Source organism: Triplophysa rosa, linkage group LG4, assembly GCF_024868665.1.
Source record: "Triplophysa rosa linkage group LG4, Trosa_1v2, whole genome shotgun sequence".
In the NCBI taxonomy this organism is placed as follows: Eukaryota; Metazoa; Chordata; class Actinopteri; order Cypriniformes; family Nemacheilidae; genus Triplophysa; species Triplophysa rosa.
The window spans coordinates 6668798-6692463 of record NC_079893.1 but is presented as its reverse complement, the minus strand read 5'-3'; the positions used below and the strand labels follow the sequence as shown (position 1 = coordinate 6692463).

Genomic DNA, 23666 nt, shown 5'->3' with positions numbered 1-23666 from the left:
AAACAACATGCCGAATTCCATGCAAGGGGACCCGCGGTGTTTGTAGATAGAAATAGTCCATTCTAAAGTAATAAAAACATAACGCTTCATTATGTAAGGTCTCTAAACAGAACAAAAACATCATGCTAATATGGATCGACACCCCTAGAAAAATTAACCATTTTAGTCAAACTTAAGTAAGCATAAGTTTTAACATTTGCATTACCATACGTTCATTACAAATACTATGGATAAACTATGGTTATATAGTTTATCCAACCAGAGACCATAGTACATTTGTATGGGGTTCTATTTGTGCCAAAAATGTGTCGACTGCTTTATGCCTTGTACTATACATTTGGCTTTGTCTACGGTCATTGCCTACTTGTTCAGGTAAATCAGCATATGTTGACGTGTATGTTGTCTGTTGAAGTCATCTTAATATGTCGTCCTGCCGTCTTTTCCACTGTTGTCCTTATTGTCGTTCTGTTCTGTCATCCTTGTTGTCGTCCTGTCTGTCGTCCTGTCTGTCGTCTGTGCTGTCGTGTCTGTCGTCCTTGCTGTCATCCGTTCTGTCGTCCGTTCTGTCGTCCGTGCTGTCGTCCTGTCTGTCGTCCTTGCTGTCGTCCGTTCTGTCGTCCGTGCTACCTGAACAAGTAGGCAATGACCGTAGACAAAGAGAAATGTATAATACAAGGCATAAAGCAGTCAACACATTTTTGGCACAAATGGAACCCCATACATTTGTTGTTACTATGGTTTTCGTAAGAGCACGAAGGTTAGAAAATAATGACAATTTCAATGTTCAATTCAATTTTTTAACGAAACTATTGGCAGATGCGATTAAAAATGTAGTGTGGAAGGTGCGAGCACGTGAGAGTTGTGTGTGTGTGTGTGTTTGAGAGAGAGAGAGAGAGAGAGAGAGAGAGAGAGAGAGAGAGAGAGAGAGAGAGAGAGACAGAGAGACAGAGAGAGAGAGAGAGAGAGAGAGAGAGAGAGAGAGAGAGAGAGAGAGAGAGACGTAAGATTGTAAGATGATCCCTCCTCCTCTAGAACTGACGGTGTAAGCGAGTGCTCGACACAGGAAGGACTGGTGAGCGCTGAATGCTAACAAGGGGAGAGAAGTACATGTCCACGGCGAGCGGAAAGGTGGGGGTTCAACGGCGAGATATGGAGGAATACAATTAACCTGCAATGTGCCAACGCCGAACACACGCCGATCATAACCATCCTCACCACCACCGATATCATCACCATCATCGCCGCCAACAGCGCGACCATCCTCGTCTTTTTCCTCTCAAGTGAAATGTATCGGGACTGCACGGGATCTTTTTTCTGACAATGGAGATTGAGAATATCGTGGCCAACACCGTGCTGCTAAAGGCGAGGGAAGGTAAGGACATCGTATTGAATTATCGGCGAAGCGCTTGGCATCTGGCGAGCGTCATGTCTTCATCATGAATCTCACGTTAACTTTCACTGTTGCCCTGTCGGTCGATCGCTGCATGTAAACGGCAGATAATGGCGCTGAAATTAATAGATTCATATGTAAAACTGTAGGCCTTTGCGGTTGTTTGTTATGTATTTTACGATGTTGGCACGCGTCACAATCGCGCAACTGATACAATGTTACAGTAGCAATAGTATGTAGACGCGGGAATGCGATCTGCGGCGCTTTCTGTATTCGCCACATCTGTATCGTTATCTTTAATTTCTTACGTATTTAGTCTCCTTACATATACAGTATGAATCGCCATAACGCATGTACTGCGCGCAGCCTGTAGTGTCAAACTCCAAATGGAGGTTAATATCATGATTTTTCTCTGGATTCATAACGGGGAGACTGCAGTGTACACCCACTGTTCTTTACCTGGGAGGGAGGTTGAACTGCAGTTGTAGGCCGCAAGGTTGCCTCTTTATCTGCGCACAAAGGATAGAAGTATATTGACATTATTAGGAGAAATCAGTCGTAGTTTAGGATTACTGGATTACAGTCTTACATGTGATAAATTATGCATCACTTCAATGCATCAGTTAACATTTAACAATAACTGAACATCGTTTGGATTTCATGTAGACCCTCATTGAGTATATCTTTTGAGTATCTATAATAAGTATGTTATGTTTAGACACTCCTGTAGCAGTTAATAGAGCATTGGTTTGCAGCGCCAAGGTCATGGGTTGAATTGCAAATACTAAATGCCAAAACGCAAATGCAAAACTGCATGTTTTCATAAATTTTATTAGTTAAAAACAGCTTGGTAAGGTAAAGGTGTCTATTTCGTTGGATTGTTTTAGTGTTCTTTGCTTCTGGATTTAATAGAGCAAGTAACCGATTGGGCAGTTGTTTTTTTTGTCTGTTCTAAAGAACAGAAATTGGGTTGTTCTGTTGAACAGTTTTAAGTTGCTTTTGCATTATAAGATTTTTGATACTGGATATCTGAATAAATTGTTGAATTATACGTTTTTGCATCAGCTTTTTATAATTCTTAACAATTAAGGGTCTTGTTATAATATACTGTTTTGACAGGTCTATTTATGATACAATCCAATTTTGACTGCTCAACCACACCGTCTAAATCTTCAGAAAGGAAAATACAGCAGTAAAAATCGGAATGTTCCTTGTTTACTCTCTCCTTCATGTACACGTCCAACATCTCAAAGTTGAAGTTGTACTAATAACTGTAGTAATGGTGTGACTTTATGTAAGTGGGCATGATGTATGGTTGATTTCGTGCAAACTAACCCAGCTGAAATCCGTGGCTAGCTGTGAAGTGACAAACACATCACTGTAATTAATTATATTGAATCAACAACAATGCTATTGCTAAAACATTTTTCCAATAACAAATTGTTTGCCGTTGATTTTGTTGTCTTGGGGGGTTTGGGGGGTCTTAAAGACGCCTGTTGCGAACTAGAGGTGCTTTCTGAACAGAGTTTGTTGTTTCTTGGGAAGTTCTGTGATAAACACACCCATCTGTTTTCTCCCTCATGCACAGACGCAGTCAGCTGTGGATGGCTGACGGAGCAGCAAATTTTGATAAACTTTGGCTTGAACTCTTCAACATTAAAGGCCATGTTAAAAATGTCTGTCAGCTTTTATTTAGCTTTGTTTTTCCAAACATGTATGACTTTCTTCCGTGGAACTCAAATTAGATTTCAAAAGACTTCCAGAGGGTGGGTAAATGATGCCAGAATTACATTTTTGAGTGAACTGTTCATTTGAAGAAGTGATTAAATAAAAGGAAAAGCGATAGAGATCATTTATACAACTGAGGGATGTACGGCACATTTTACAGCTGTTTTAAATAGGGATGTAACGATTCACTCAGCTCACGATGCGATGCGATTCACGATTCTGATCTCACGATGCGATTTATTCACGATTTACTCACGATTTATTTTTAAAAAATGAGTTGAAACAAATTAGAAATGAACAACTTCCCTTGCATTATTTCTTAAATGCTTTATGTTTCTTTGCATAATAAAATAATGTTTTATTTCAAATAACAAAAGTAAACTGCGATTTTATAACAAATTAATAATAGAAAAAGTCTCTTTAATATAAACAAACTAATACTGTCTGTGCTTTTCTTGGATTTATTTGCATTTAAGAAATATCAGCATCCACGTTTAGGTTTGCAGTGAAAATAGCGGCCCCTGCTGTTCAAAGAATGTATTGCGATTCAGTTCAAGCCTCAACCGAATTGAATCGTCACTCATTATAACCGATTTTCAACCGGCTCACGGTGAATCGTTACATCCCTAGTTTTAAAGTATGGATGCACCGAATGTTCGGATTCGGCTGAAAATAGCAAAAAGGCATGTTCGGTGAATAAGTGAAATATGGCCGAATACATTTATCGAACTGATGCGATCAATCAGCAGCCTGCGCAAAGAGACACGCACGCTTTATTAATGCAGTTAACATGTCAGCAGTATGTGGAAGCATTTTAAAGTGTCAGAGAAAGACACGCGGCGCGGGAGTAAATTTCAGGACGAAAGCTTATTTACCGGTAGACTATACCTTAGGCGGGAGCAAAAATGCCTGAAGCCCCTCCACTCCCCACATCCTTTGACATCGCACAGTGGTGGCGTACACACAGTTCCTTGTACTAAACAATGTGACATGTCAAGTTATGTCTGTGTATCCCTAGTACACCTTCTGAGAGAATGGTCAGCTTTTGTGGGCGGGGTTTAGAGAGACGTGAACTGAAATGGTTGTCATCAGCCTCAGCATGCATTGCTTGAATGACATTTATCTTTTTAATGAAGTACTTTGTTGTAGGCGACCAGAGTACATTACATTCTTTCTGGAGTCAGTTAGTCCATTGAATAAGGGAGAGGGCTCAATATTTTTATTTTTATTTACTTGGTTTGTTCAATTTTATGTTTTAAGTTCAATTGTATTATATTGAAAAGCAAGACAAAATTAAAAAACACATTTTGATCATTCAGTTCATGCAATAGTGAAAAAATTGTCTATATAAATTAGGGCTGTCAAAATTAACGCGTTAATAACGCGTTAACGCAAATTCCTTTTAACGGCACTAATTTTATTAACGTGCGATTAACGCAGCGCACATTTTCTGTTTGACCCTTGGCCTTGCCCGTAGTTTGAGAAAGTAAACGATGCAGCAGCAAACAGAAATGGAGAAAGAAATAGGTTTTCTGAACGTAAAATTCATATATAAAACGATGTCTGATGGTTCTGTCGACAAGACTAAAGTGATCTGCATTTATTGTCGATGTGAATTAAGTTATCACCGCAGCACGTCGAGTTTAAAATATCACTTGATGGCGAAGCATACAACTGACGCAGAGAGCTCTCCTCTTCCTCGCGGTAGACCACACTAGATTGTTTTCAGCAGAGACGGATGGACAACTCCACAAGCAACAGACTCACCACATCGATAGCTAAATGGGTGGCTACAGCATGTAGGCCAGTTAATGTAGTGGAGGACGAGGGTCTACTTGAAATTATTCGCATCGCATCTAACGATTACACATATGAACTACCTTCGAGAGCCACTGTTACAAGCAAGATTCACGACTCTTACGAAGAGGAGAAAGCGAAAGTCGAGGAGGCGATAAGACAGACAAACACGGTTGCGCTCACCAGAGATTACTGGACTTCCCTCAGTAACCATAGCTACCTGGGGGTCACGGCTCATTATTTTGACACACACTGGAAACTACGGTCGTACGCTTTGACCGTCATGAAGACAGACGAGAGGCACTATGCTGACGTTTGCGCTGAGCACTTTCTGCAGGTAGTCAGACAGTGGAATATTGAATTCAAAATTAGCCCACTGACCAACCTGTGTTTTTCTTTCATGTGTTTAATAGACATGTACAAGTTCTTTGAAAAACATCTATGACCTTTGAAACATGTCTAGTCTTCATGCTCTATGTTGATTATGGTTTCACTAATAATAAACAATATACATTTGCATAAAGCATCAATATTTGTCCATGCCCATGTTGATTAGAGTATTAAAAACTTGAAAAGTATTCATTTAAGGTACATTTAGAACGGATAAAAATGTGCGATTAAGTTGCGATTAATCACGAGTTAACTCATTACAATCGTGCGATTAATCGCGATTAAATATTTTAATCGATTGACAGCCCTAATATAAATAGAAGAAATGCAAAAAACCATGTTCGGTGTTCTGTATTCGGCCAAGTGTTTCATTTTTATTTTCATTTTCAATTCGGTGCATCCCTATTTTAAAGGAATGGCGTTCAAAACCTGTATGTGACTCTTTCTTTAGAGCACAAAAGAAGATATTTTGAGAAATGTATCTGGTTTTGCATCCATACAATGGAAGTTAATGGGGGCCAATGTTGTTTGGTTACCAATGTTTTTGAAAATATCTACTTTTGTGTTATACAGAAGAAAGTCATACAGGTTTGCAATGACATTGAGTAACATTGTTGCCAGATTGGAAATGTTCAACTATCGTACCAGAAGCTCAAAACTATCGTATTTGGAAGAAATTGTCATACACGAGTTAAACAAGCAGAATACAGCTATTTATCTAGACCAAATTTTTTGACACGACCTGCAATTAACCACAATAGATAAATAACTAGCCGAACCTTAGTGAGAAGGTTCAAACTCCATCTCTGAGTAGGGGTGGGCGGAATACCAAGGTAAGGATGGCACCACCTCCGCCTCATTTTGAGCCAGGAAAAACCGTGCTCTGGTGACTCCACACGCGTCTCCCAAAACGGGCGTTTGGGGCGCGTCACGTAAGAGCGATGTGAGCATCATCACGCATTTCAACGCAAGTTTTGCCTCGGTTCGTCCTAAAGTTGAACTTTACTAAAACTATTAACCGCTCTACAAAACAATCTGACTTATGAAATACGTGAGAATGAGCTTTTTTAATATGCAGGCGCAGATACCTGCTGCACCCTTGCACGAGCACTGCGGGTGAGAGAAAGCGCCGGACTGAAGCGAATCACGAAACGAGAAAAAATCAGTATTTGATTTGTTACTTTGTTATGGGTGCATTAATTCACATGTTTTTTTCATCATAACATAACGCGGAATACACGGAATAGAAAAATCTCTTACGGTTGACATTTTATTCTGCGGTAACGGAATATTCCCGTCATTCCTCCCAGCCCTACACCAGAGACCCGATTATAGCACTTAAACATGGAAAAGTCCGATTTTCATGAAATGGCCCCTTTAAGGACTTTAGTTAAACATACCTGTATTTATTCGTATAAAATGCATGCTATTATTTGGAGTATAGTAACTTATAGCCAACTCAACGGTATATCTATGTTACTGATCTTTATATGATTTAGCAATGTTTTAAGTTGAACCAGGCAGCTTCCTATAGAGGCACAACATATGGAAAATGTGCTGGTGTAGATGTCTAGAGACTGTTCTTTCAGCGTAGTGCATTTATGAAACCTGCTGTTTTGTGTTTGAGAATTGTATTAGCTAACAACAACAGAGTTCATATCACTTGGGACAGTCAGAATTTACATTCACATTACATGCATGCATTTGGCAGATGCTTTATCTGACTTGTAGTGGAATCAAGATATGCATTTTTCAGTGCGTGTGTTTTAGATTGCAGTTAGTTGCTGGCATTTGCAGTCATTAAAATTACAGGACGGCCTGGAAAAGAACTTAACAAGGCTACAAGGAATGCCGGTTCTACATTTTTGCTTGATACCGCTCTTATTTGCTTCTTATGTGTTTTGCATTTTACAATTATGTGTCAACAGGATCTCTAATTATTTACATTTATGCATGTGGTGGAAGCTTTTATGCAAAGCATTCAGGATAGAATGTTTTATATTTTATTATTAGTAGATTCATTCCCTGGGAAACAAACCCATGATTTGCTGTTGCTCGTGCCACGCTGTACCAGTTGAGCTACTTCAGAATTATTGAGCCACTTAAGATTATTTTACAGGTTACAGGTTTGACCTTCGACATCTGTCATGATCACTGTTAAGAAATATTTCAGATGTCTGGTAAAATAATTAAAAGGACCTTGGAGACCAAAGAATGATGTCAGTTCTTGTATTTATGTTACTGTAGTGTATTAAAATGCCTGATCTCTTATGTACTGTATGTGGTCTGTATGTTTATTTTTGTGTTTCAAGTCTCATACTCAAATGTATTTCTTGTCTTTGATCTACAGAATATGAATTATGATTAAGAAAACATGTTTACTGTAGACTAATCCTAACAGTATACCAATAACTTGACCTGACCATTATGTCCATCCATCCCCTATAAAAGCTTATTGTCTTGTGATGAATGAGAGAATGGGGGAAGTCATGCCAAAAATTATGAAGTTGACAAAGGAAGTTGAATACAGCTAATTTTGACCTGGAGTGGTAAAAATGGAAACTTTGTCAAATAATATTTTATCCAGCTCTTGAGCTTTTTTAAAATATTTTCTTCAGTGCTTTATTTACATTCTTTAACTTTCTCTCTAATAGGAGGAGGTGGGAAACGGAATGGCCGGAGCAAGAAATGGAAAGAGATGCTGAAACTGCCACATATCAGTCAGTGTGAGGAGCTGAGACGCACCATTGGTAAGACAGATGTGTCTAAGAGCATTTAAAAAATAAATTCAAGAAAAGTTTTTTTAAAAGGTTAATGCCCAGGAACTGCCGTTTGCTTAAATCTGTGTCCAAACGGACCAGGGTACAGGGACATTTATGCACTGAAGTTTTAAGTACATAAAAAGCAGCTCGTCTTTTTCCAGAAAAAAAGCGCACAGCTGTATCTCTCTCTTATAAATGTCAATACTACTGTATAGATACTCAAGATTAAAATGAGATATGCAGAAACTGCGTGTGTTACCCCATCTTTAAGCACTTGCGTAAATCTGCTTCTAAAAAAAAAATTGGCAGATATTTGTTCACAACATTAAAATCGTGATGCTTTCCAAATTATAATCTCTTTCACGGATGTTTGAGATGTAAATGTGCTGTCTGGCACCAAACTAACTGTAAATATTGTCTATTCTTCAATAAAGGCCCAGGTTTATACCACTTATAATGTTGTCTTCAGTTAAAAATGTATGCTGGTATGTGGCCAGGTGTGTGTGTTTGCGTCAGACAGCTGCAGATCTTGGCACAGTAATGAAGTCCCGGCTGAAGCTGTATCCTCTTGGCCCAGAATGCACCAGGGCTGTTTCAGAGAGCCACAAGGGCTTAGTTTGAGGTCTCTGCTCACCGTCACTGCGATTTACATATTGTTCTGGATGTGACTGTGTGCTGACTGTAGGGTAATTCCGTCCTATTTTGCAGAACAGCCTTGTACCAGGCTTTGCACTCCAAAAAAGGGTCATGTCATGCATTTTTATCATTTTAGGATTTCCCTTAGGTCCGCTTAGAATGTTCATTGAGGATGTTTGTATCAAAAACCCTTTAGTTTTTCTGGACTGTTTTCCACTCTTTCTGACTTGGATGAAACTGTGTGCTTTTTGGAAAAGATTTTTGGTGCTATGCCATTAAGATGAGCGGTGAAAACACTTGAATTCTTGACTCTAAAGCCTTGTGCTGTTATGCTTAAAATATGTTGTATAGACACAAATCCAGAGTGAGTATGAATTTGTAAACAAAACTACATTCTTAAAGTAACAAAAAAAATTTGAGGTTTGAGGTGACCAAAAATCTATTTCACGGAATGAGTAATTTTATTTCACGGTAACGATATATTTCACGGTAAAAATCTCCCATTATAATTATATATCTTATACCTAACTTTTCTTCGATTGATATCTTCATAAAGCCCAACTTGCAGAGCGCCGAGTTAACCACGCCTACTTATTTACATACCGCGGAATAGAAAAATATCTTCCGTCATACCGCCCAGCCCTAATTGTCGTCAAGGTCAATAAACTTTTTCTCAAAAGGTTTGGGAAAATTCAATATTTAACAAAGACCCTTTAAATAATGTCTCGCTTTTTAATAATTGATTATTATTATGTGCTAAAATGTTTGTATGTATTTTTCAGAGAGGGACTACACTAGCCTTTGTGAGAAGCAGCCGATTGGTCGTCAGTTGTTTCGTCAGTTTTGCGACACTCAGCCCAAGTTACGACGATGCATCGAGTTTCTGGATGCTGTGGTATGAAATCACCCCACAAACACATGATAAGATTCTCTGATACTTATACCATCTGAAAGCTCTCTGTATAACAAACATGGCCCATTCTAACTATATAACTATTCTGGCTTTTTATGCCATGAGACAGTAAAACCTGAAACAATACTGTCTAAAATTCGTTGGAAGTTGTAGAGACAAGCATTTTCACGCCCTGTTAATTGGTGCTCGACAAGTAATTTGTATTAAGTAAAATTTGTAAACATACTAAAAATTTTGCTTAAACATATTTATAGAGAAAAATGTGAAATATAACATATCAATAGAGAAAAAATCTCTGCTCTTACTGACTCTCACATGTCCTGAACTACTGACAAGATCTAAGAATTACAGTATAGATGGTTTCAAGGCAACAGCATAAACAAACGCAACTGCACATGTGCGCTTTTGTGGCCCAAACTTAACTCCTGGTTCACATCCGCAAAGCATAAAGTCCCTGTAGATGACTTCCGATAACAAGCGAAAGAAATAACAAGTAAATTACATTGACTTGAAAGTTAAAAGTATGTCTAGCCAGTATTATTTTAGGTTACCAGTAGAAGAACATTACTTGGCTAAACTTAAATGTTACATGACCTATTCAACAAATTGTTTATTTAATGTAATTAACATACAATAAAATTCAACACATGATTATGCAATAAAATATTGATAGAAATAAATGTTCATTTAAATCGATTAAAATATAAATCGTTATATTATTAGCCACTATCCAGACCGATAAACAAACACTGACTGAAAGTTAACTTTGGGCCATGCGCGTGCGTCGGATGAAATCGTTCATATATTTCTCATTTCAGAATTATTTTTGTGTTTCTCTAGGCGATGTATCAGGTGGCTCCGGATGAGAAGAGGAGAGACGCCGGTTTAAATATTTTAGACACATATTTTAATAACGGGGTAAATATTTACGCCATTTTTTCCCACACACCTGTTCTGACACTCGTGCGTGCGCATGCCTCTGAAAAATTCCTGTACAGAATTAATGTTGGAACGTTGGAATAACACGCTGTTTTCTATCAACCCCTCTTCCTGTTTTTCTTCCCTGTCTCTCGTACTCTTTTCCCCATGTAGTCAGCAGCTCATCTGCCAGACATCGCTCAGGACGTGGTGGGGGATTGCAGGCAGAAACTGGAACAGACTCCTTGCAAAGAGCTTTTCCAGGAGTGCACTAGGTAAACGCTCATGCTTTTAAAGCAGCCTGTCGAAAGTTTAGGGTCAAAGTCGAATGCATTGCATTGTGGGATAGTCCATTGGGTACAGCGGGGTCTCTGAAAATTCACACTCTGCACACCGTATACATAAAACAGTACAGAAACACACTCGCAATGACACAGTTAGTACTTCTTTGCCGTAAATGTTGCATAGCTGCATTCTGTCGTTTATTATTTTTTGGCTTCCGACCATGCAGTTGGCCGGTTCACTTGTAAACACGCTCTAGTCGTGTACTTTATTTACATTCGGGTTGTCATAACTGTGAAGTAGGCTTATGGGTGTAGATCACCGTTTGTGGTTAGTTTTGTTAAGTTAAATGAAGGTTTGCGCTGGTATTATCGTGAAGACGGATGGTTATGGAGTGACCCGTTAGATATAGTCCCGTGTAGGTCCGAGTAATGTAAACACGTGACATTGAATCCAAACAGTTTTGTGTGTTTGTGTTCGAGTTCTGTTTAGTTTACACTTCCTTTCTCTTTGAAAGGGGGTGAGGTGGAGTTCTTTAATCCTTCCTGTTGAATCTCTGTGGACACAGAGTTTGGTAAAGTGTTTGTGTATTTGAGCGTGATGGCGTGTGTGAGAGGATATGAAAGCAAGAGATGCATTAGATTCATTTGCGCTTTTACACACAATAATTTCAGTGATGCTATGACAGCTTTTTCAAAACCCACAGTTTTTTAGAGAAAGTAGGGATGTAGCATGACAAAACGCTTAACCAGCTCCAGTAGAGGTGGTTTGCTATATATTTTTCTGTTGCCTTTCAAGCATTTAGTTTTGTAACAATGTGTCGTTTTGTTATGAAACGTCTTTCTCTGTCTTTTTCAGGATAGTTCGTGAATATTTAAGCGGAGCTCCGTTCTCAGCGTATCAGGAGACTATGTATTTCTCGCGTTTCCTCCAGTGGAAGTGGTTAGAGAGGTAAGTGTCTCCATCTGACGTTCTGATTGGTGGAGCAATTCGACTCTTTTTTTTTTTTTTGCTGTTTACAAATAAGTCCCTCAATTACATTAAAGGTCAAGTGTGTCATTTTTTGGAGGATCTACAGAAATGCAATATTATATACATTACTATATCTTCAGAGGTGTATAAAGAGCTTACATAATGAAGTGTTATGTTTTTATTACCTTAGAATGAGCTATTTGTATCTAAGTACACCGCGGGTCCCCTTACATGGAATTCACCATGTTGTTTCTACAGTAGCCCTAAAGGGACAAACTGCTCTACAGAGGGCGTTTCATAAATATGTTATCTCCTTTGGCAAAGAAGCGAAAACGTGATGACTTGTTGGTTCTGTGTCACCCACCGTAGTGTTTCGAATGGCAGGGGTGGAGTGAGCCGTTAGTTGCAATTCGCAACCTCACTGCTAGATGCCGCTTCATACTCTGGACCTTTAAGGCATCTTATGATTAAGAATTGTCTTCCTACTTCATGGTTAATAATTTCATGTGTATTTCATTTACAGGCAACCAGTAACCAAAAACACATTTAGACACTATAGGGTGTTGGGAAAGGGCGGATTTGGTGAGGTGAGTTTTGCTTCAGTATTTATTAGGGATGTAAGAATATTATCGATATCGTGTAATCGCAATAGCAAAATTGTCTCAATATTGTTGTGGTCACATGACTGTATGAAACAGTAGGTCTTCCGGACCTAACATAGAAAATTTTAGAAAAAATAACAGATGTTAACTTTGGCAAGGTCCATCTGGTGCAATTATTTTATTTTATAAAAGGGAGTTTTTTGGTCTTTTGACCCATCTCATACCTCTAAGATGTTAAAGAAAATAGGATGCTTATGGCACATTTCCAAGTCATCATTTGTCATTTTAAATATTGCAACCAATATCGTACCGTGGACATTATACCGAGGTATTATCATACAATGATATTTTGAAATCGTTACATCCCTAGTATTTATTTATTTGATTATATAAGTATATATATTTTTATATATTTATACGTAATGCAACGATAGTTCATAGTAACCAGTCATAGTAACAAGGTTCGGAAAGTCAATGTGACTCATGAACTGGGCCAAAAGGAATCTGCAGGTTTTTTTGCTGTTGGTGCACTACAGTTTTGGAAAAAATCTTTGAGAATAGATTTTAAATGTGTTTAAATAGTTCATACGAATAAAAGAGGGAAATTAAAATTAAAGAACAAAAATTAAATCTAAAATATTCACTTTTATTTAAGTTTACAATACAAGTCCAATTAGAATCAATTAGAATTACCACAATTCATGAAATAAGTAATTGCTTATTATTGAACAAGCATAGACTCTCTCTGTTTGCAATTCTTTTGTAAAGATTTTCATGTCAGCTTCACTTAAGGTCTTTTTTTTTTTTTTTAATGAACTCAGATAATGTGCATGTCAATATAATATACTGTAACTATATAATTATATTTTATATAAAAAATTGATTGTTTTTTGCATTATATATTGAATATATAACTCCAATTGAAAAAGCTTGTTTATATAAGTTATTGTGATGACTTTAGTGTGTATTAAGATAATAAGACATTCCTTGTTTTTCAGACACAATGTAAATATAACTTTTAACAAAACTTTCTGGCATCTGAAATATCAAGTTTTTTTGTGCCTTTTTGTTCAAAACTGTCACAACAAACACCACAGCCTACTACTGCTCACAAATGCTAAAATCTTTAACACTTAGGGCCCTATCGTACACGTGGCGCAAGGCACAGCGCAAATGTTTTTGCTAGTTTCAGCCCGACGCAGTTCTCATTTTCCCGTCCTGCGGTGCGTTGTTTAAATAGCAAATGAATTTGCGCTCATTTGTGCGCCCATGGGCGTGTTGTTCTAAAAAAGAGGTGTTTTCAGGCGCATTGTTGGCGCGTTGCTATTATGAGGAACTGAAAATAGACTGCGCCATAGACCAACTCAAACCAGGTCTAAAGTCAATGGCGCAATATTTTTTTGTTATTTAAAGAGCCCGTTAGTAGAAAATGCGCCTTTGGGCGGGTTATTACACAGAGGGAAGCGCAACAGCACACAAACATGCATAATATAAAACATAATATAAAAATAAATGGAGTACAATGTAAAAGATGATTATTTTGGACATAAAGATAAAAATCCGGCTTGTCCTGTAGATGCCTTTCCTCTCCGGAGAAGCGTCCAGTCTTTGCTCTTGCAAAGTCCACAGTGTAAATTGCGAATCCACCATGGCGCGAGCGCAACTGGCTCTTAAAGGGATAGTTCACCCCAAAATTTAAATTTGCTGTTTATGTACTCACCCCCAGGCCATCCGTGACGTAGGTGACATTTTGACTTGAGTAGAACAATAAATAAGATGTTTTGGTAAATCCGCTGCCCAGACCCTGGTATGCCATCCGCCACCAAATACTACAAGAAGAAGATTGCGATCGTGTGCAGAGGCTGCACAGTATGGCTAATATTATTAAAAATGACGTTCAGTTTTATGAAAATATCGAACGATTCGCTTCACAAGACGTCAACATGTCGCCAGAAGCCGCTTTTTTGGAATTATGTGCTTTAGGAACTCTTAGACAGGTGGACCCCATAGACTCCCATTATATGAAGCAAAGAGGGCTGCGGATTTACCAAACAATCTTCTTTATGGTTCTACTAAAAAAAATGTCACCTACATCTCAGATGGCCTGGGGGTGAGTAAATAAGTAAATAAGGGTGAGTTTTTGGGTGAACTATCGCTTTAAAGGGAATGAGAGATGAGACTCTGATTGGTTTAATGCACGCTACGCCCAAAAAAACACCCATTACTCATTAAGAGAATCGGGACAACCCGTTTAGACCATGCGCCCGGGCATGCCGACCGTTTTCCTGTCGCGAAACTAGCAAAAGTGCGGGACTGCTCATGAGCTGTAGTTTTTCCAAAGCTGCGTGCGTCCATGTCTAGACTACAATAGCGCCAACATTTTGTATGCTTGAGTGAAATATTTTTTTCTTTCCTATCGATGTTTTCTCAGGTTTGTGCTTGCCAGGTTCGTGCCACTGGTAAGATGTACGCCTGTAAAAAGCTGGAGAAGAAACGAGTGAAGAAAAGAAAAGGTGAAGCAATGGCATTAAATGAAAAACGCATTTTAGAAAAAGTTAACAGTAGTTTTGTAGTAAGTACTACTTTCTTTTTATTCCTCATTTTTTACTTTATCCTAACCTACCACTCACAGTTGCATGTTTGTGTTGTCTGTATCATTTGTGCAATGAATGTTTGACACACATTCTCTCTGTGTTAGTCTCCATGAGGTTCTTATTACAATTGAAAAATAAATCCAGCATATTTTTCGGCAGATCTCAGATGCTTATTCTTGTCCAAATAGTAATTTGAATTTGTATGAAACTTTTATAAAATCACAGAAAGATGTCTCTGCTTTAAAACATATGTTTGGATCTGATCCACAACATGCGTGATAAACATTCCTTGAATATTTGTAGTGCAAAAAGAAGAATTTAAGCAATTTTAATGGCAAAATAATTTTTAAATAAAACACAGTATATCACTAAAACAACCATAAAGTCTCAACATACTTGAAGACATTTAAACAGCTTCACTGATATTCTTGATTTTTTATTGGTATTACAGCTTATCTTTGTTTTATTCTGTAGAAACTTCATAAAAGTCATTTACTGTATGCTGCGCTTTTTGTTTTATACATTTGCATATATACTTTTTAACTGCATCAACAATCTCCTGAAGATTTGCACTCAAAATTCATATTTTCAAATTGTATTATTAGACACAAGGAAGATCACGGTACAAACATTGTTCTGTATAAAGTTAAAATTGTGCCCTGCAATGTTGTAAGTATTCCATGATTGTTTTGTAGGTTGCTTTGTGAGAAATGCTTAAAACAAAAATCGAAGCAAAGCAAAGCAAACTATTTCACTGTATAGAAGAGCCAGTTATTTATCTCATTTTTCGAAACGTTTTTATATCATTTTTATTCTATGGAAATAAACCTAAACCTTGAATCTAAACAACTGGGTTAATGTCATTGACATGGCATGGCACATTGTAACAAGCATATTTTCAGCAAGCAATATTGTTCTGTTTTTTTACAATAGCTACTGCATGGCTATAGAAGACTTATAATATAGCTTTAAATTACATAGACCATTTTCTTTTCTTTATATGAAACATATTTTTTACATAAAAGCCCCCACCCCCATTCACTTTCATTGCAAAAAAAGAAAACCTTCTTTTGTTCTTCCGCAAAATGATTTTTATTGATCTATTTTCTATGAACTCCTCCAAAATGATATTATAGCTGCTCATTGTTTTCCATTTTCTTTTGAAATCTTCAACATTCCAGCACCTCATAAAATGGAGATTTTAATAGACACCAGCTAGCAAAACATGCTCACACAGCTCCGAGTGCCTGCAGAGTAATGTCAGCCCTCATCCCCTTCTGATTCATTTCACTACAGCTGTAAAGCACCTGAGCCTCTGTTCATCCACCCACACGCTGACACACACACAGCCGTACACACACCAAGGTGCCTACCGCTGTAGTGTCTGTTAGAAATGCAGCGTGTGTCTAAATTTAAAAGAGTGAGTGCAAAAGTGTATGTACAGTATGCGCGTGTGTGTGTGTGCGTATGTGCGTGTGTGTGTTCATGCCACAGGCAGGAGCAGTTGCTCCTCATGAACTACTTCACACATGAGAACATCGCTGTTGCCTGGCAACGCTGACCAAACAGCAGCTTTAGAGAGCAGAGTCAAGTGCTCTAAACCCACACACACATATACACTTTCTCTCTCTCTCTTCTCCGCCCCAGAGCTCAGTCTGTATAAGTATAAACAGACCCGTGTTTAAAAGTTGAAGACGACAAGTAACTCCAACAAAATGCTTTGACTCATGTGAGCTGTGCATGATGGGACCCAGGATTTGCAGTCTCTGATGTCTCTTACTAGTTGATTTGTTTGTGTGTGTGTGCGTGCGTGCGTGTGTGTGTGTGTGTGTGTGTGTGTGTGCGTGTGTGCGTGTTCATGTTTGTATATCCCGGTGGGGACCTAAACCTGAATACACACCAACACATGGGGACTCGTGTCACCGTGGGGACCAAAATTGAGGTCCCCATGGGCAAAAAAGCTTATAAATTGTACAGAACAATATTTTTTACAAATCTAAAAATGCAAAAAGTGTTCTATGATCTTTAGGTTTAGGGATAAGGTTAGGGATAGGGGATAGAATGTACAGTTTGTACAGTATAAAAAACATTACGCCTATGGACTGTCCCCACGGGGATAGTCTGTGCGTGTGTGTGTGTGTGTGTGCGTGCGTGCGTGTGTAATTATTATATATGAAGAGTTTGTGTTATCTCATTTTGGAACTCAAAAATCATGTTTTTTATTATGATATCATGTTTTTATTGTGTTAGTTAGCTGTATCTTTTAGTTATTATGGCTTAAATCAAAACAAACCAACTGCAGTTTGATTGATATTAATTGGAATGAACAATAAAAAGAAACTTCTTTTAGAGTTATCTAAATTTGGAACCAAACACTTCACGTGTAATGTTCTGTCTGGTAACAACATTGGGTGTAGCCACTATGACCACTGAAAGGTGTGAATCCCGTATGTTAATACGCTGCAGTGAGAACGTCTGTTTTTTTTACTTTAAACCTCCGTAGAGATGCAATAATAGATACACCATTGGCTGAATGTGTATACACAGTTGTACTTGAAATTAAATTCTACCCTAAAGGTATAGGTCACCCAAAAACGTCATCATTTACTCACCCTTATGTTATTTCAAACCTGTATGACTTTCTTCTGCAAATCATAAGCAAAAGAAGATATTTTCATATATTTTAAGAACGTTGGTCAACTTTAACTTACATTATATGGACCCAAAACCATCTGAATGCATGTTATGCATGTTCTGAATGACACGAGGGTGAAGAAATTATGACAAATATTTATATGTGGGTGAAGTGTCCCTTTAGTTCATGAATAGATAACAATGCACCTATGTTCCTCTCTTTCTCGGGTCTTTTGTAGGTTAATTTGGCATATGCATATGAGACCAAGGACGCTCTTTGTTTAGTGTTGACGATAATGAATGGCGGCGACCTCAAGTTTCATATCTATAACATGGGGAACTCTGGCTTCGATGAACAACGTGCCATCTTCTACGCTGCGGAGATCTGCTGCGGCTTGGAGGATCTTCATCGGGAGAGGATCGTCTACAGGTGCCTATGCTTTATTTATATCTCTTGGTCATTTAGCATGTATTATTTGATTCTTGTGTGGCAGGTGTAGCAATTTGCCTGTGCCGTCAGATTTGAATATTATGTCGTATATGTTTTCATATATAGGGCTCTGCTGTCGGTCTTTTTTTGATACGCACCGTGCAGCATTTCAAACAAATATAACCAAATTCGCTCTTTTTTTTCTTCGTATTTCATTCAAAATAGGCAAATTATGAGGACAGTGTGGATGGAATTACATGGGTTCAGCAGTGATAGCGATACAGCCACGGAAAAAATAAAGAGACCACTCCGATTTTGTCTTTAACAAGCATTTCTAGATGTATTGTGGCCATTTCAGTCCAGTGTCTGTTGGATTAAAACAAAATCAAACCTCAGGAATGACGTAAAGTCAGCCAACAGCAACGTGAAAGACTGAGAGAATGCAAAAATGCATGAAATTATTATTCCATCATATATTCAATTGAACTGATCCTGAAATACATGTAAAAACAACGTGAATATGAACTTTTGCAAAGTCAGATTTTGCAAATAAATGCAACAAAAAACAACATTTGGGAGAAATGTCACAAAATAAAACATAAATTATCATTTTAATTAAACGGATACCTATAAATAGTAAATTTTGAAAAAAAAGACAATCATTTTGGAGTGGTGTCTTATATTTTTTGTGGCTGTATAGACCCCTTTTGCGCCGACGTCACGCTTACGTCACGGCATTACCTAGAGGTGCAAAAGAAAGGGAAAATTGGAGGAGGCCAAGACAAACCAGCACAGATTCTACATAAAGAGTTTAAAATATCATCTTGTTGTGTTGTTTAGTGCCACAATCGACAGAATACAGTCTCCATTTTGATATTTTAACACATACCTGCTGCAATTGCCAAACAAAAACACTTACGACAGCTGTAGATAAACACAATAAAACGAGCGGACTGAACAGAAACGATCATGAAAAATGCTCGCGTTTCACTTCATAATACTTAAGATAAAAAAACTACTGTCTTTTGTTGGTGTGGATTATGATTTGGGTATGTGTCTTAAAATATCTCACGTATGCCCAAATCAGAACAAGGTTATTTTTCACATAGCGTTAACTTTTGAACGCATAGTGTATGCTAGCTAACTTTGTTAGTTATACAACTAGCAGTTAACTATTGGCCAGAGACTAAACATAAAGGAAACTGTCATATCTTTTTCTTTAGTTGTCACATGTGCATTAAGTAAAGGTAGAGGGAACAGTGAGAAGGCTCATGTTATGTGTCAGGTTTGTCAAGTAAATGCATTTGCTAACGTTTGCCACTGTTAGTACACGCAGGCATCTATAGATGTATACGCTCTCAGTTTATCTTTACTATACACGCTTGGTTTCTGTCTGGTAGGTGATGTCAGGCCACTTAACTGGTGGTAATCCTGTCAGTTCGTCCCTGGATCCATTGAGTGAGCGCGTACAGGTCGGCCGGGTTCCTTGCGTAAAGTTACTTTTTCAAAAACAATCGCGGTCCTAGACAGTGAGTGACCTTACATGTGAAAATGTAATCTGATTTTTTCTAGTCATCGTCAAAAAGCAAGCAAGCAACAAAACGTGCTACCTAGCATTAGGGATGCGGTCAGGGGTTTCTTTCTGCCTCCACCTAAGCCCACAAAAACGGGTCACAATGTTTACTAACCCTAATGTTATATTATATTCAGCCGTATTTGTAATGAAACCTTGAGCCCATGTAAAAGTAAAAAAAGATCTTTGTTAATGTTTTACTTTTAAAAGTTGTATTTTTTCTTTTTTCCAGAGACCTCAAACCTGAAAATATTCTTTTAAATGACCGTGGTAAGCCACTTTTTTAACCATTGTATCTTAAAAAATATTAAAACTTTAGATAACTTGCATCAAAACTGCTTTACTGTCTGCCAGAATGATTTAATCTATTGTAGACAAAACACAGCATGCTATTTGTTTTTATAAAGTTATAGAAAAACATCCTTATAAAGGTAAATAATACCCAGGGGACAAATATTATCTATTGTTAAATTAATTTATACACTCTTAGCAACCACCCAGTGTTCCAGTGTGCTTTGCACAGACAAACACCACTTATATTTTCTCTCAAAAATAAAGAAATGTAGTTTTTCTTGTTAAACCTCTTTAACCGGAGCATTTATCTCCTTCAGAACATTCTTTTTGCTTTTAGCTTCAAGTGTGTCATGTTTAGGCTTGTTAGGAACGAGACCGGTTGTTTAATTAGATATTGGTCCCCAGGGCACATCCGTATTTCTGATCTGGGATTGGCTGTCCAGATTCCAGAGGGTGAGACAATACGAGGGCGCGTCGGGACGGTGGGATATATGGGTAAGAGCCAATCGTGTTCTACATTAACTGGTACATTTGAGCGTGTGTTTTTGAAAGACCTTGTTTTCACAAATTGTGTGTTTTAGCTCCGGAGGTCATTCAGAATGAGAGTTACACGTTCAGTCCTGACTGGTGGGGTTTGGGTTGCCTGATATATGAGATGATCCAGGGTCAGTCTCCGTTCCGCCGCCGTAAAGAGCGAGTGAAGAGAGAGGAGGTGGACCGACGTGTGTGTGAGGAGCAGGAGGAATATTCAGAGAAGTTTTCTGAGGTTGATAAAGACATCTGCCGACAGGTGCACACGTGATTCTTTTACTGCTCAGTTCTGTCGCTTCCATAAAGTCGGTATGACAGTGATTATGAGGTAAAAGTGAGATTTGTCATATTTTCCTCTTTTCTCGACAGTTGTTATGTAAAGATCCAAAGGAGCGTTTGGGGTGTCAAGGTAGTGGAGCGGCCGAAGTGAAACTGCATCCTATTTTCCACGATATCAATTTCAAGCGATTGGAGGCCAACATGCTTGACCCACCCTTTTGTCCTGATGTATGTCGATGATTGGCTTGTTTCATGTTGACATAAGGAGATCCATATCAGATCTAGCGCAGTAGGCCATTTTGCAAGATGTAAACAACACTGGTCCAGAAGCACTTCCTGTTTCAGTTTTTATCTCACATGTGCAGTCTTCAAGATGTTTGTTTAACATTTTGATTCAGTTGGAACTTGTATTTTCTTCTAATGTTTGTGTAGTGTTAAAGAACTTGAACAGGAAGTGCTTCTGGACCAGTGTTTAATTCTTGCAAAATGGTTTGTACATGGAAAAGTTCAAGAAATACACTTAGTTCAACTTTGCAATTGTTATACAAAGACGTGTCTGTATCTGCTTTCTCTCACAGCCACGTGCAGTGTACTGCAAGGATGTTTTGGATATAGAGCAGTTTTCCACAGTGAAAGGCGTAAACCTGGACCCTACAGATGATGACTTTTATCATAAGTTTGTAACAGGAGGTGTCTCCATCCCCTGGCAGAATGAGGTACTTCACTCTGGTCATACCTGAAAAACAGGGTGTATAACTCATGTTACAGAATCTTGTTAGGCGTCCAAGCACGAAACATTAACAGTATACATGTTCAGTATCTGAAATATGTTGCTGCAAAGTTCCTGTCATTGACAACTGTAAACATGAAACCAGCTTCATTTGTCATTTTCTTGGGAGAACAAGATTATGTGATCTGTGGTTCGATTCAAAGGGTATTGGCTGTAGTTGTACATTCGGACAAACCCTCCATAATGGTTTTGACATAACATATCACAAATAGTTTTATTTATATGTTTTCACTTGATCTATCCACAGGATCTAGTTGAGTTTTATTGCCCATTTTGCCAAGGACCCCGATAATTGCCGCTTGCAGCTATATTGTTACTTGTTATTTATTACATGGCTGGCTGGAATACTTCATTCTGGCTAGTCAGTTGCAACTGCGTCTGAAGTTTTTGATAAATAATATTCAATATTGTGTATTTGTTTTTTTCAGATGATTGAGATGGAGTGCTTTAAGGAGATCAATGTTTTTGAGATGGACGGCGTGCTGTGTTCTGATCTAGATGTAAACAGGCCCATCCCGGTGCCCAAGCGAGGATTCTTCTACCGTCTGTTCCACCGAGAGGCAAGTGTTAACGCGCCGGCTGCCGTGGTCAAAGGGGGTGGGGCTTGAGGTATTTCTGCCTCTTTTCTAACAGGCTTTGTTCTTGTCTTTTCTAATTTTGGTAATCTATTTCTTTTTATCATTCAGTCTCTGCATGTCCATCGTTAAGTGTTTTTATTTGTATTAAACTCTTCTATGCAATAACAAACTAAGCGTTTAATGTAAGTTTACTCCAACTAACCCTAACCAGAGAGACGCAAACCCCAGAGTAACTTTAATTTCTTTAACCCATATAGTTTGATTGATTGAAGGTGATGCGTGTCATATTTATTGTTAAAATCCTTTCAGCTATTCTGACTTTATGTGAACGATCACTGTTCCTGTTCCTCCTCACCTGCAGGTTTGTTTTAGGAGTGCCAACAGCGAGGAAGTGGAGGAGCCGTCTTGACTTGAAACCACTCCCACTTTCCATCAGCTGCCAATCAGAAAGCTAAACGTATGAATGTCCAACTGTATTTATGAACTGTATTAAACTGTACAATAATTAAAAGGGTATGAGTTTAAAGACTTTTGTACATTTGTACTTGAATTACGTGTAGATGTATATTTTCACTAAAGGTTGTACAAAAAGCCATAGAAATACCACTTGAATGCATATATAATGTTTTTATTCTTACTTTCATCCGAATATGAAACGTGTATTTCTTTTGAAGCACAATATCAACATTCACTTTTGTTTTTAATGCTGGCGTCCTGTTAGCGCCGCCTTTGGATGTATGTTTGATTGTTTGGCTCGATAGATGTGGTGCATAAAAGCTATTTTTATTAGTAGTCAACAAGTTTGGATATTTGGAGGGCAGGTTGGTCAAGGGCAATATGTGTTCACTTAATAACAGCATTTTTTTATTGCCAAATGTTTTGTATTTTACACAATATTTATTCAGAATTGACTACAAATGTAAAAACGGACACATTATTTGCTGACAAGCATGTTTAAAAGGGAGGTAAAGCTAATAAGTTGAGCAACGCCCACATGATATAATACTGTAGTATACTATTGTATTTACTAGTGCTGTTAAACATAAAAAATGTAATTTGGAATCGATTAATCACGATTAATCGATTCTAAATTACATTTTTATGTTTATATATGTGTGTGATGTGTATATTTATATATACAGTATATATATGCACACAAATACATGGGGTATATATAACAAATATTTACATAAAATGTATTTAAATGTACATTTATATATATATATATATATATATATATATATATATATGTAGATTATGTACAAACAATATATGTATTTCTTAAAAATACATTTATGTTAGTGTATTTATATATACATATGCACGGCACACACACATTACATTATATAAACACAAACATTTATTTTGGAACCGATTAATTGCGATTAATCGATTTGACAGCACTAGTATTTACTATCATAAACTGTAATTTACTGTAGTGTTCTGTAGAAATAACTGTACTAAATGGATATGTAGTATTCCTAAATATTCACTGTTGTAAGGTCCGAAAAACCTACAGTTTACTATGGTAAATGCTGTTGGATACTACAATTTTGTAACGTGGGTATGTTGG

At 37.7% G+C, this 23666-nt stretch overlaps 1 protein-coding gene across 2 annotated transcripts; it reads left to right on the top strand.

Moving 5' to 3' along the window:
- The first annotated feature begins 992 nt into the window (after window positions 1-992).
- grk4 (G protein-coupled receptor kinase 4) lies at window positions 993-23272 on the top strand. 2 transcript variants are annotated; one of them, XM_057331380.1, is made up of 16 exons: window positions 993-1372; window positions 7960-8055; window positions 9486-9598; window positions 10457-10534; window positions 10709-10809; window positions 11675-11767; window positions 12312-12375; window positions 14822-14962; window positions 17858-18048; window positions 19854-19891; window positions 20321-20410; window positions 20497-20705; window positions 20816-20953; window positions 21304-21441; window positions 21944-22124; window positions 22455-23272. In XM_057331380.1, the coding sequence occupies exons 1-15, from the start codon at window positions 1321-1323 to the stop codon at window positions 22121-22123; spliced, it is 1722 nt and encodes a 573-aa protein (XP_057187363.1). In that variant the 5' UTR covers window positions 993-1320; the 3' UTR covers window position 22124; window positions 22455-23272. The 2 variants fall into 2 exon arrangements, with proteins under 2 accessions (XP_057187363.1, XP_057187362.1); XM_057331379.1 differs by having other exon boundaries at window positions 994-1372; window positions 21944-22075; window positions 22455-23271.
- The last annotated feature ends 394 nt before the right edge of the window (window positions 23273-23666 follow it).

Coding starts and splice junctions, on each gene's coding strand:
- grk4 (XM_057331380.1), top strand. CDS start 1,321: ATGGAGATTGAGAATATCGTGGCCAACACCGTGCTGCTAAAGGCGAGG. Junction 9,599..10,456: donor TCGAGTTTCTGGATGCTGTG/GTATGAAATCAC, acceptor GTGTTTCTCTAG/GCGATGTATCAGGTGGCTCC. Junction 18,049..19,853: donor CGGGAGAGGATCGTCTACAG/GTGCCTATGCTT, acceptor TCTTTTTTCCAG/AGACCTCAAACCTGAAAATA.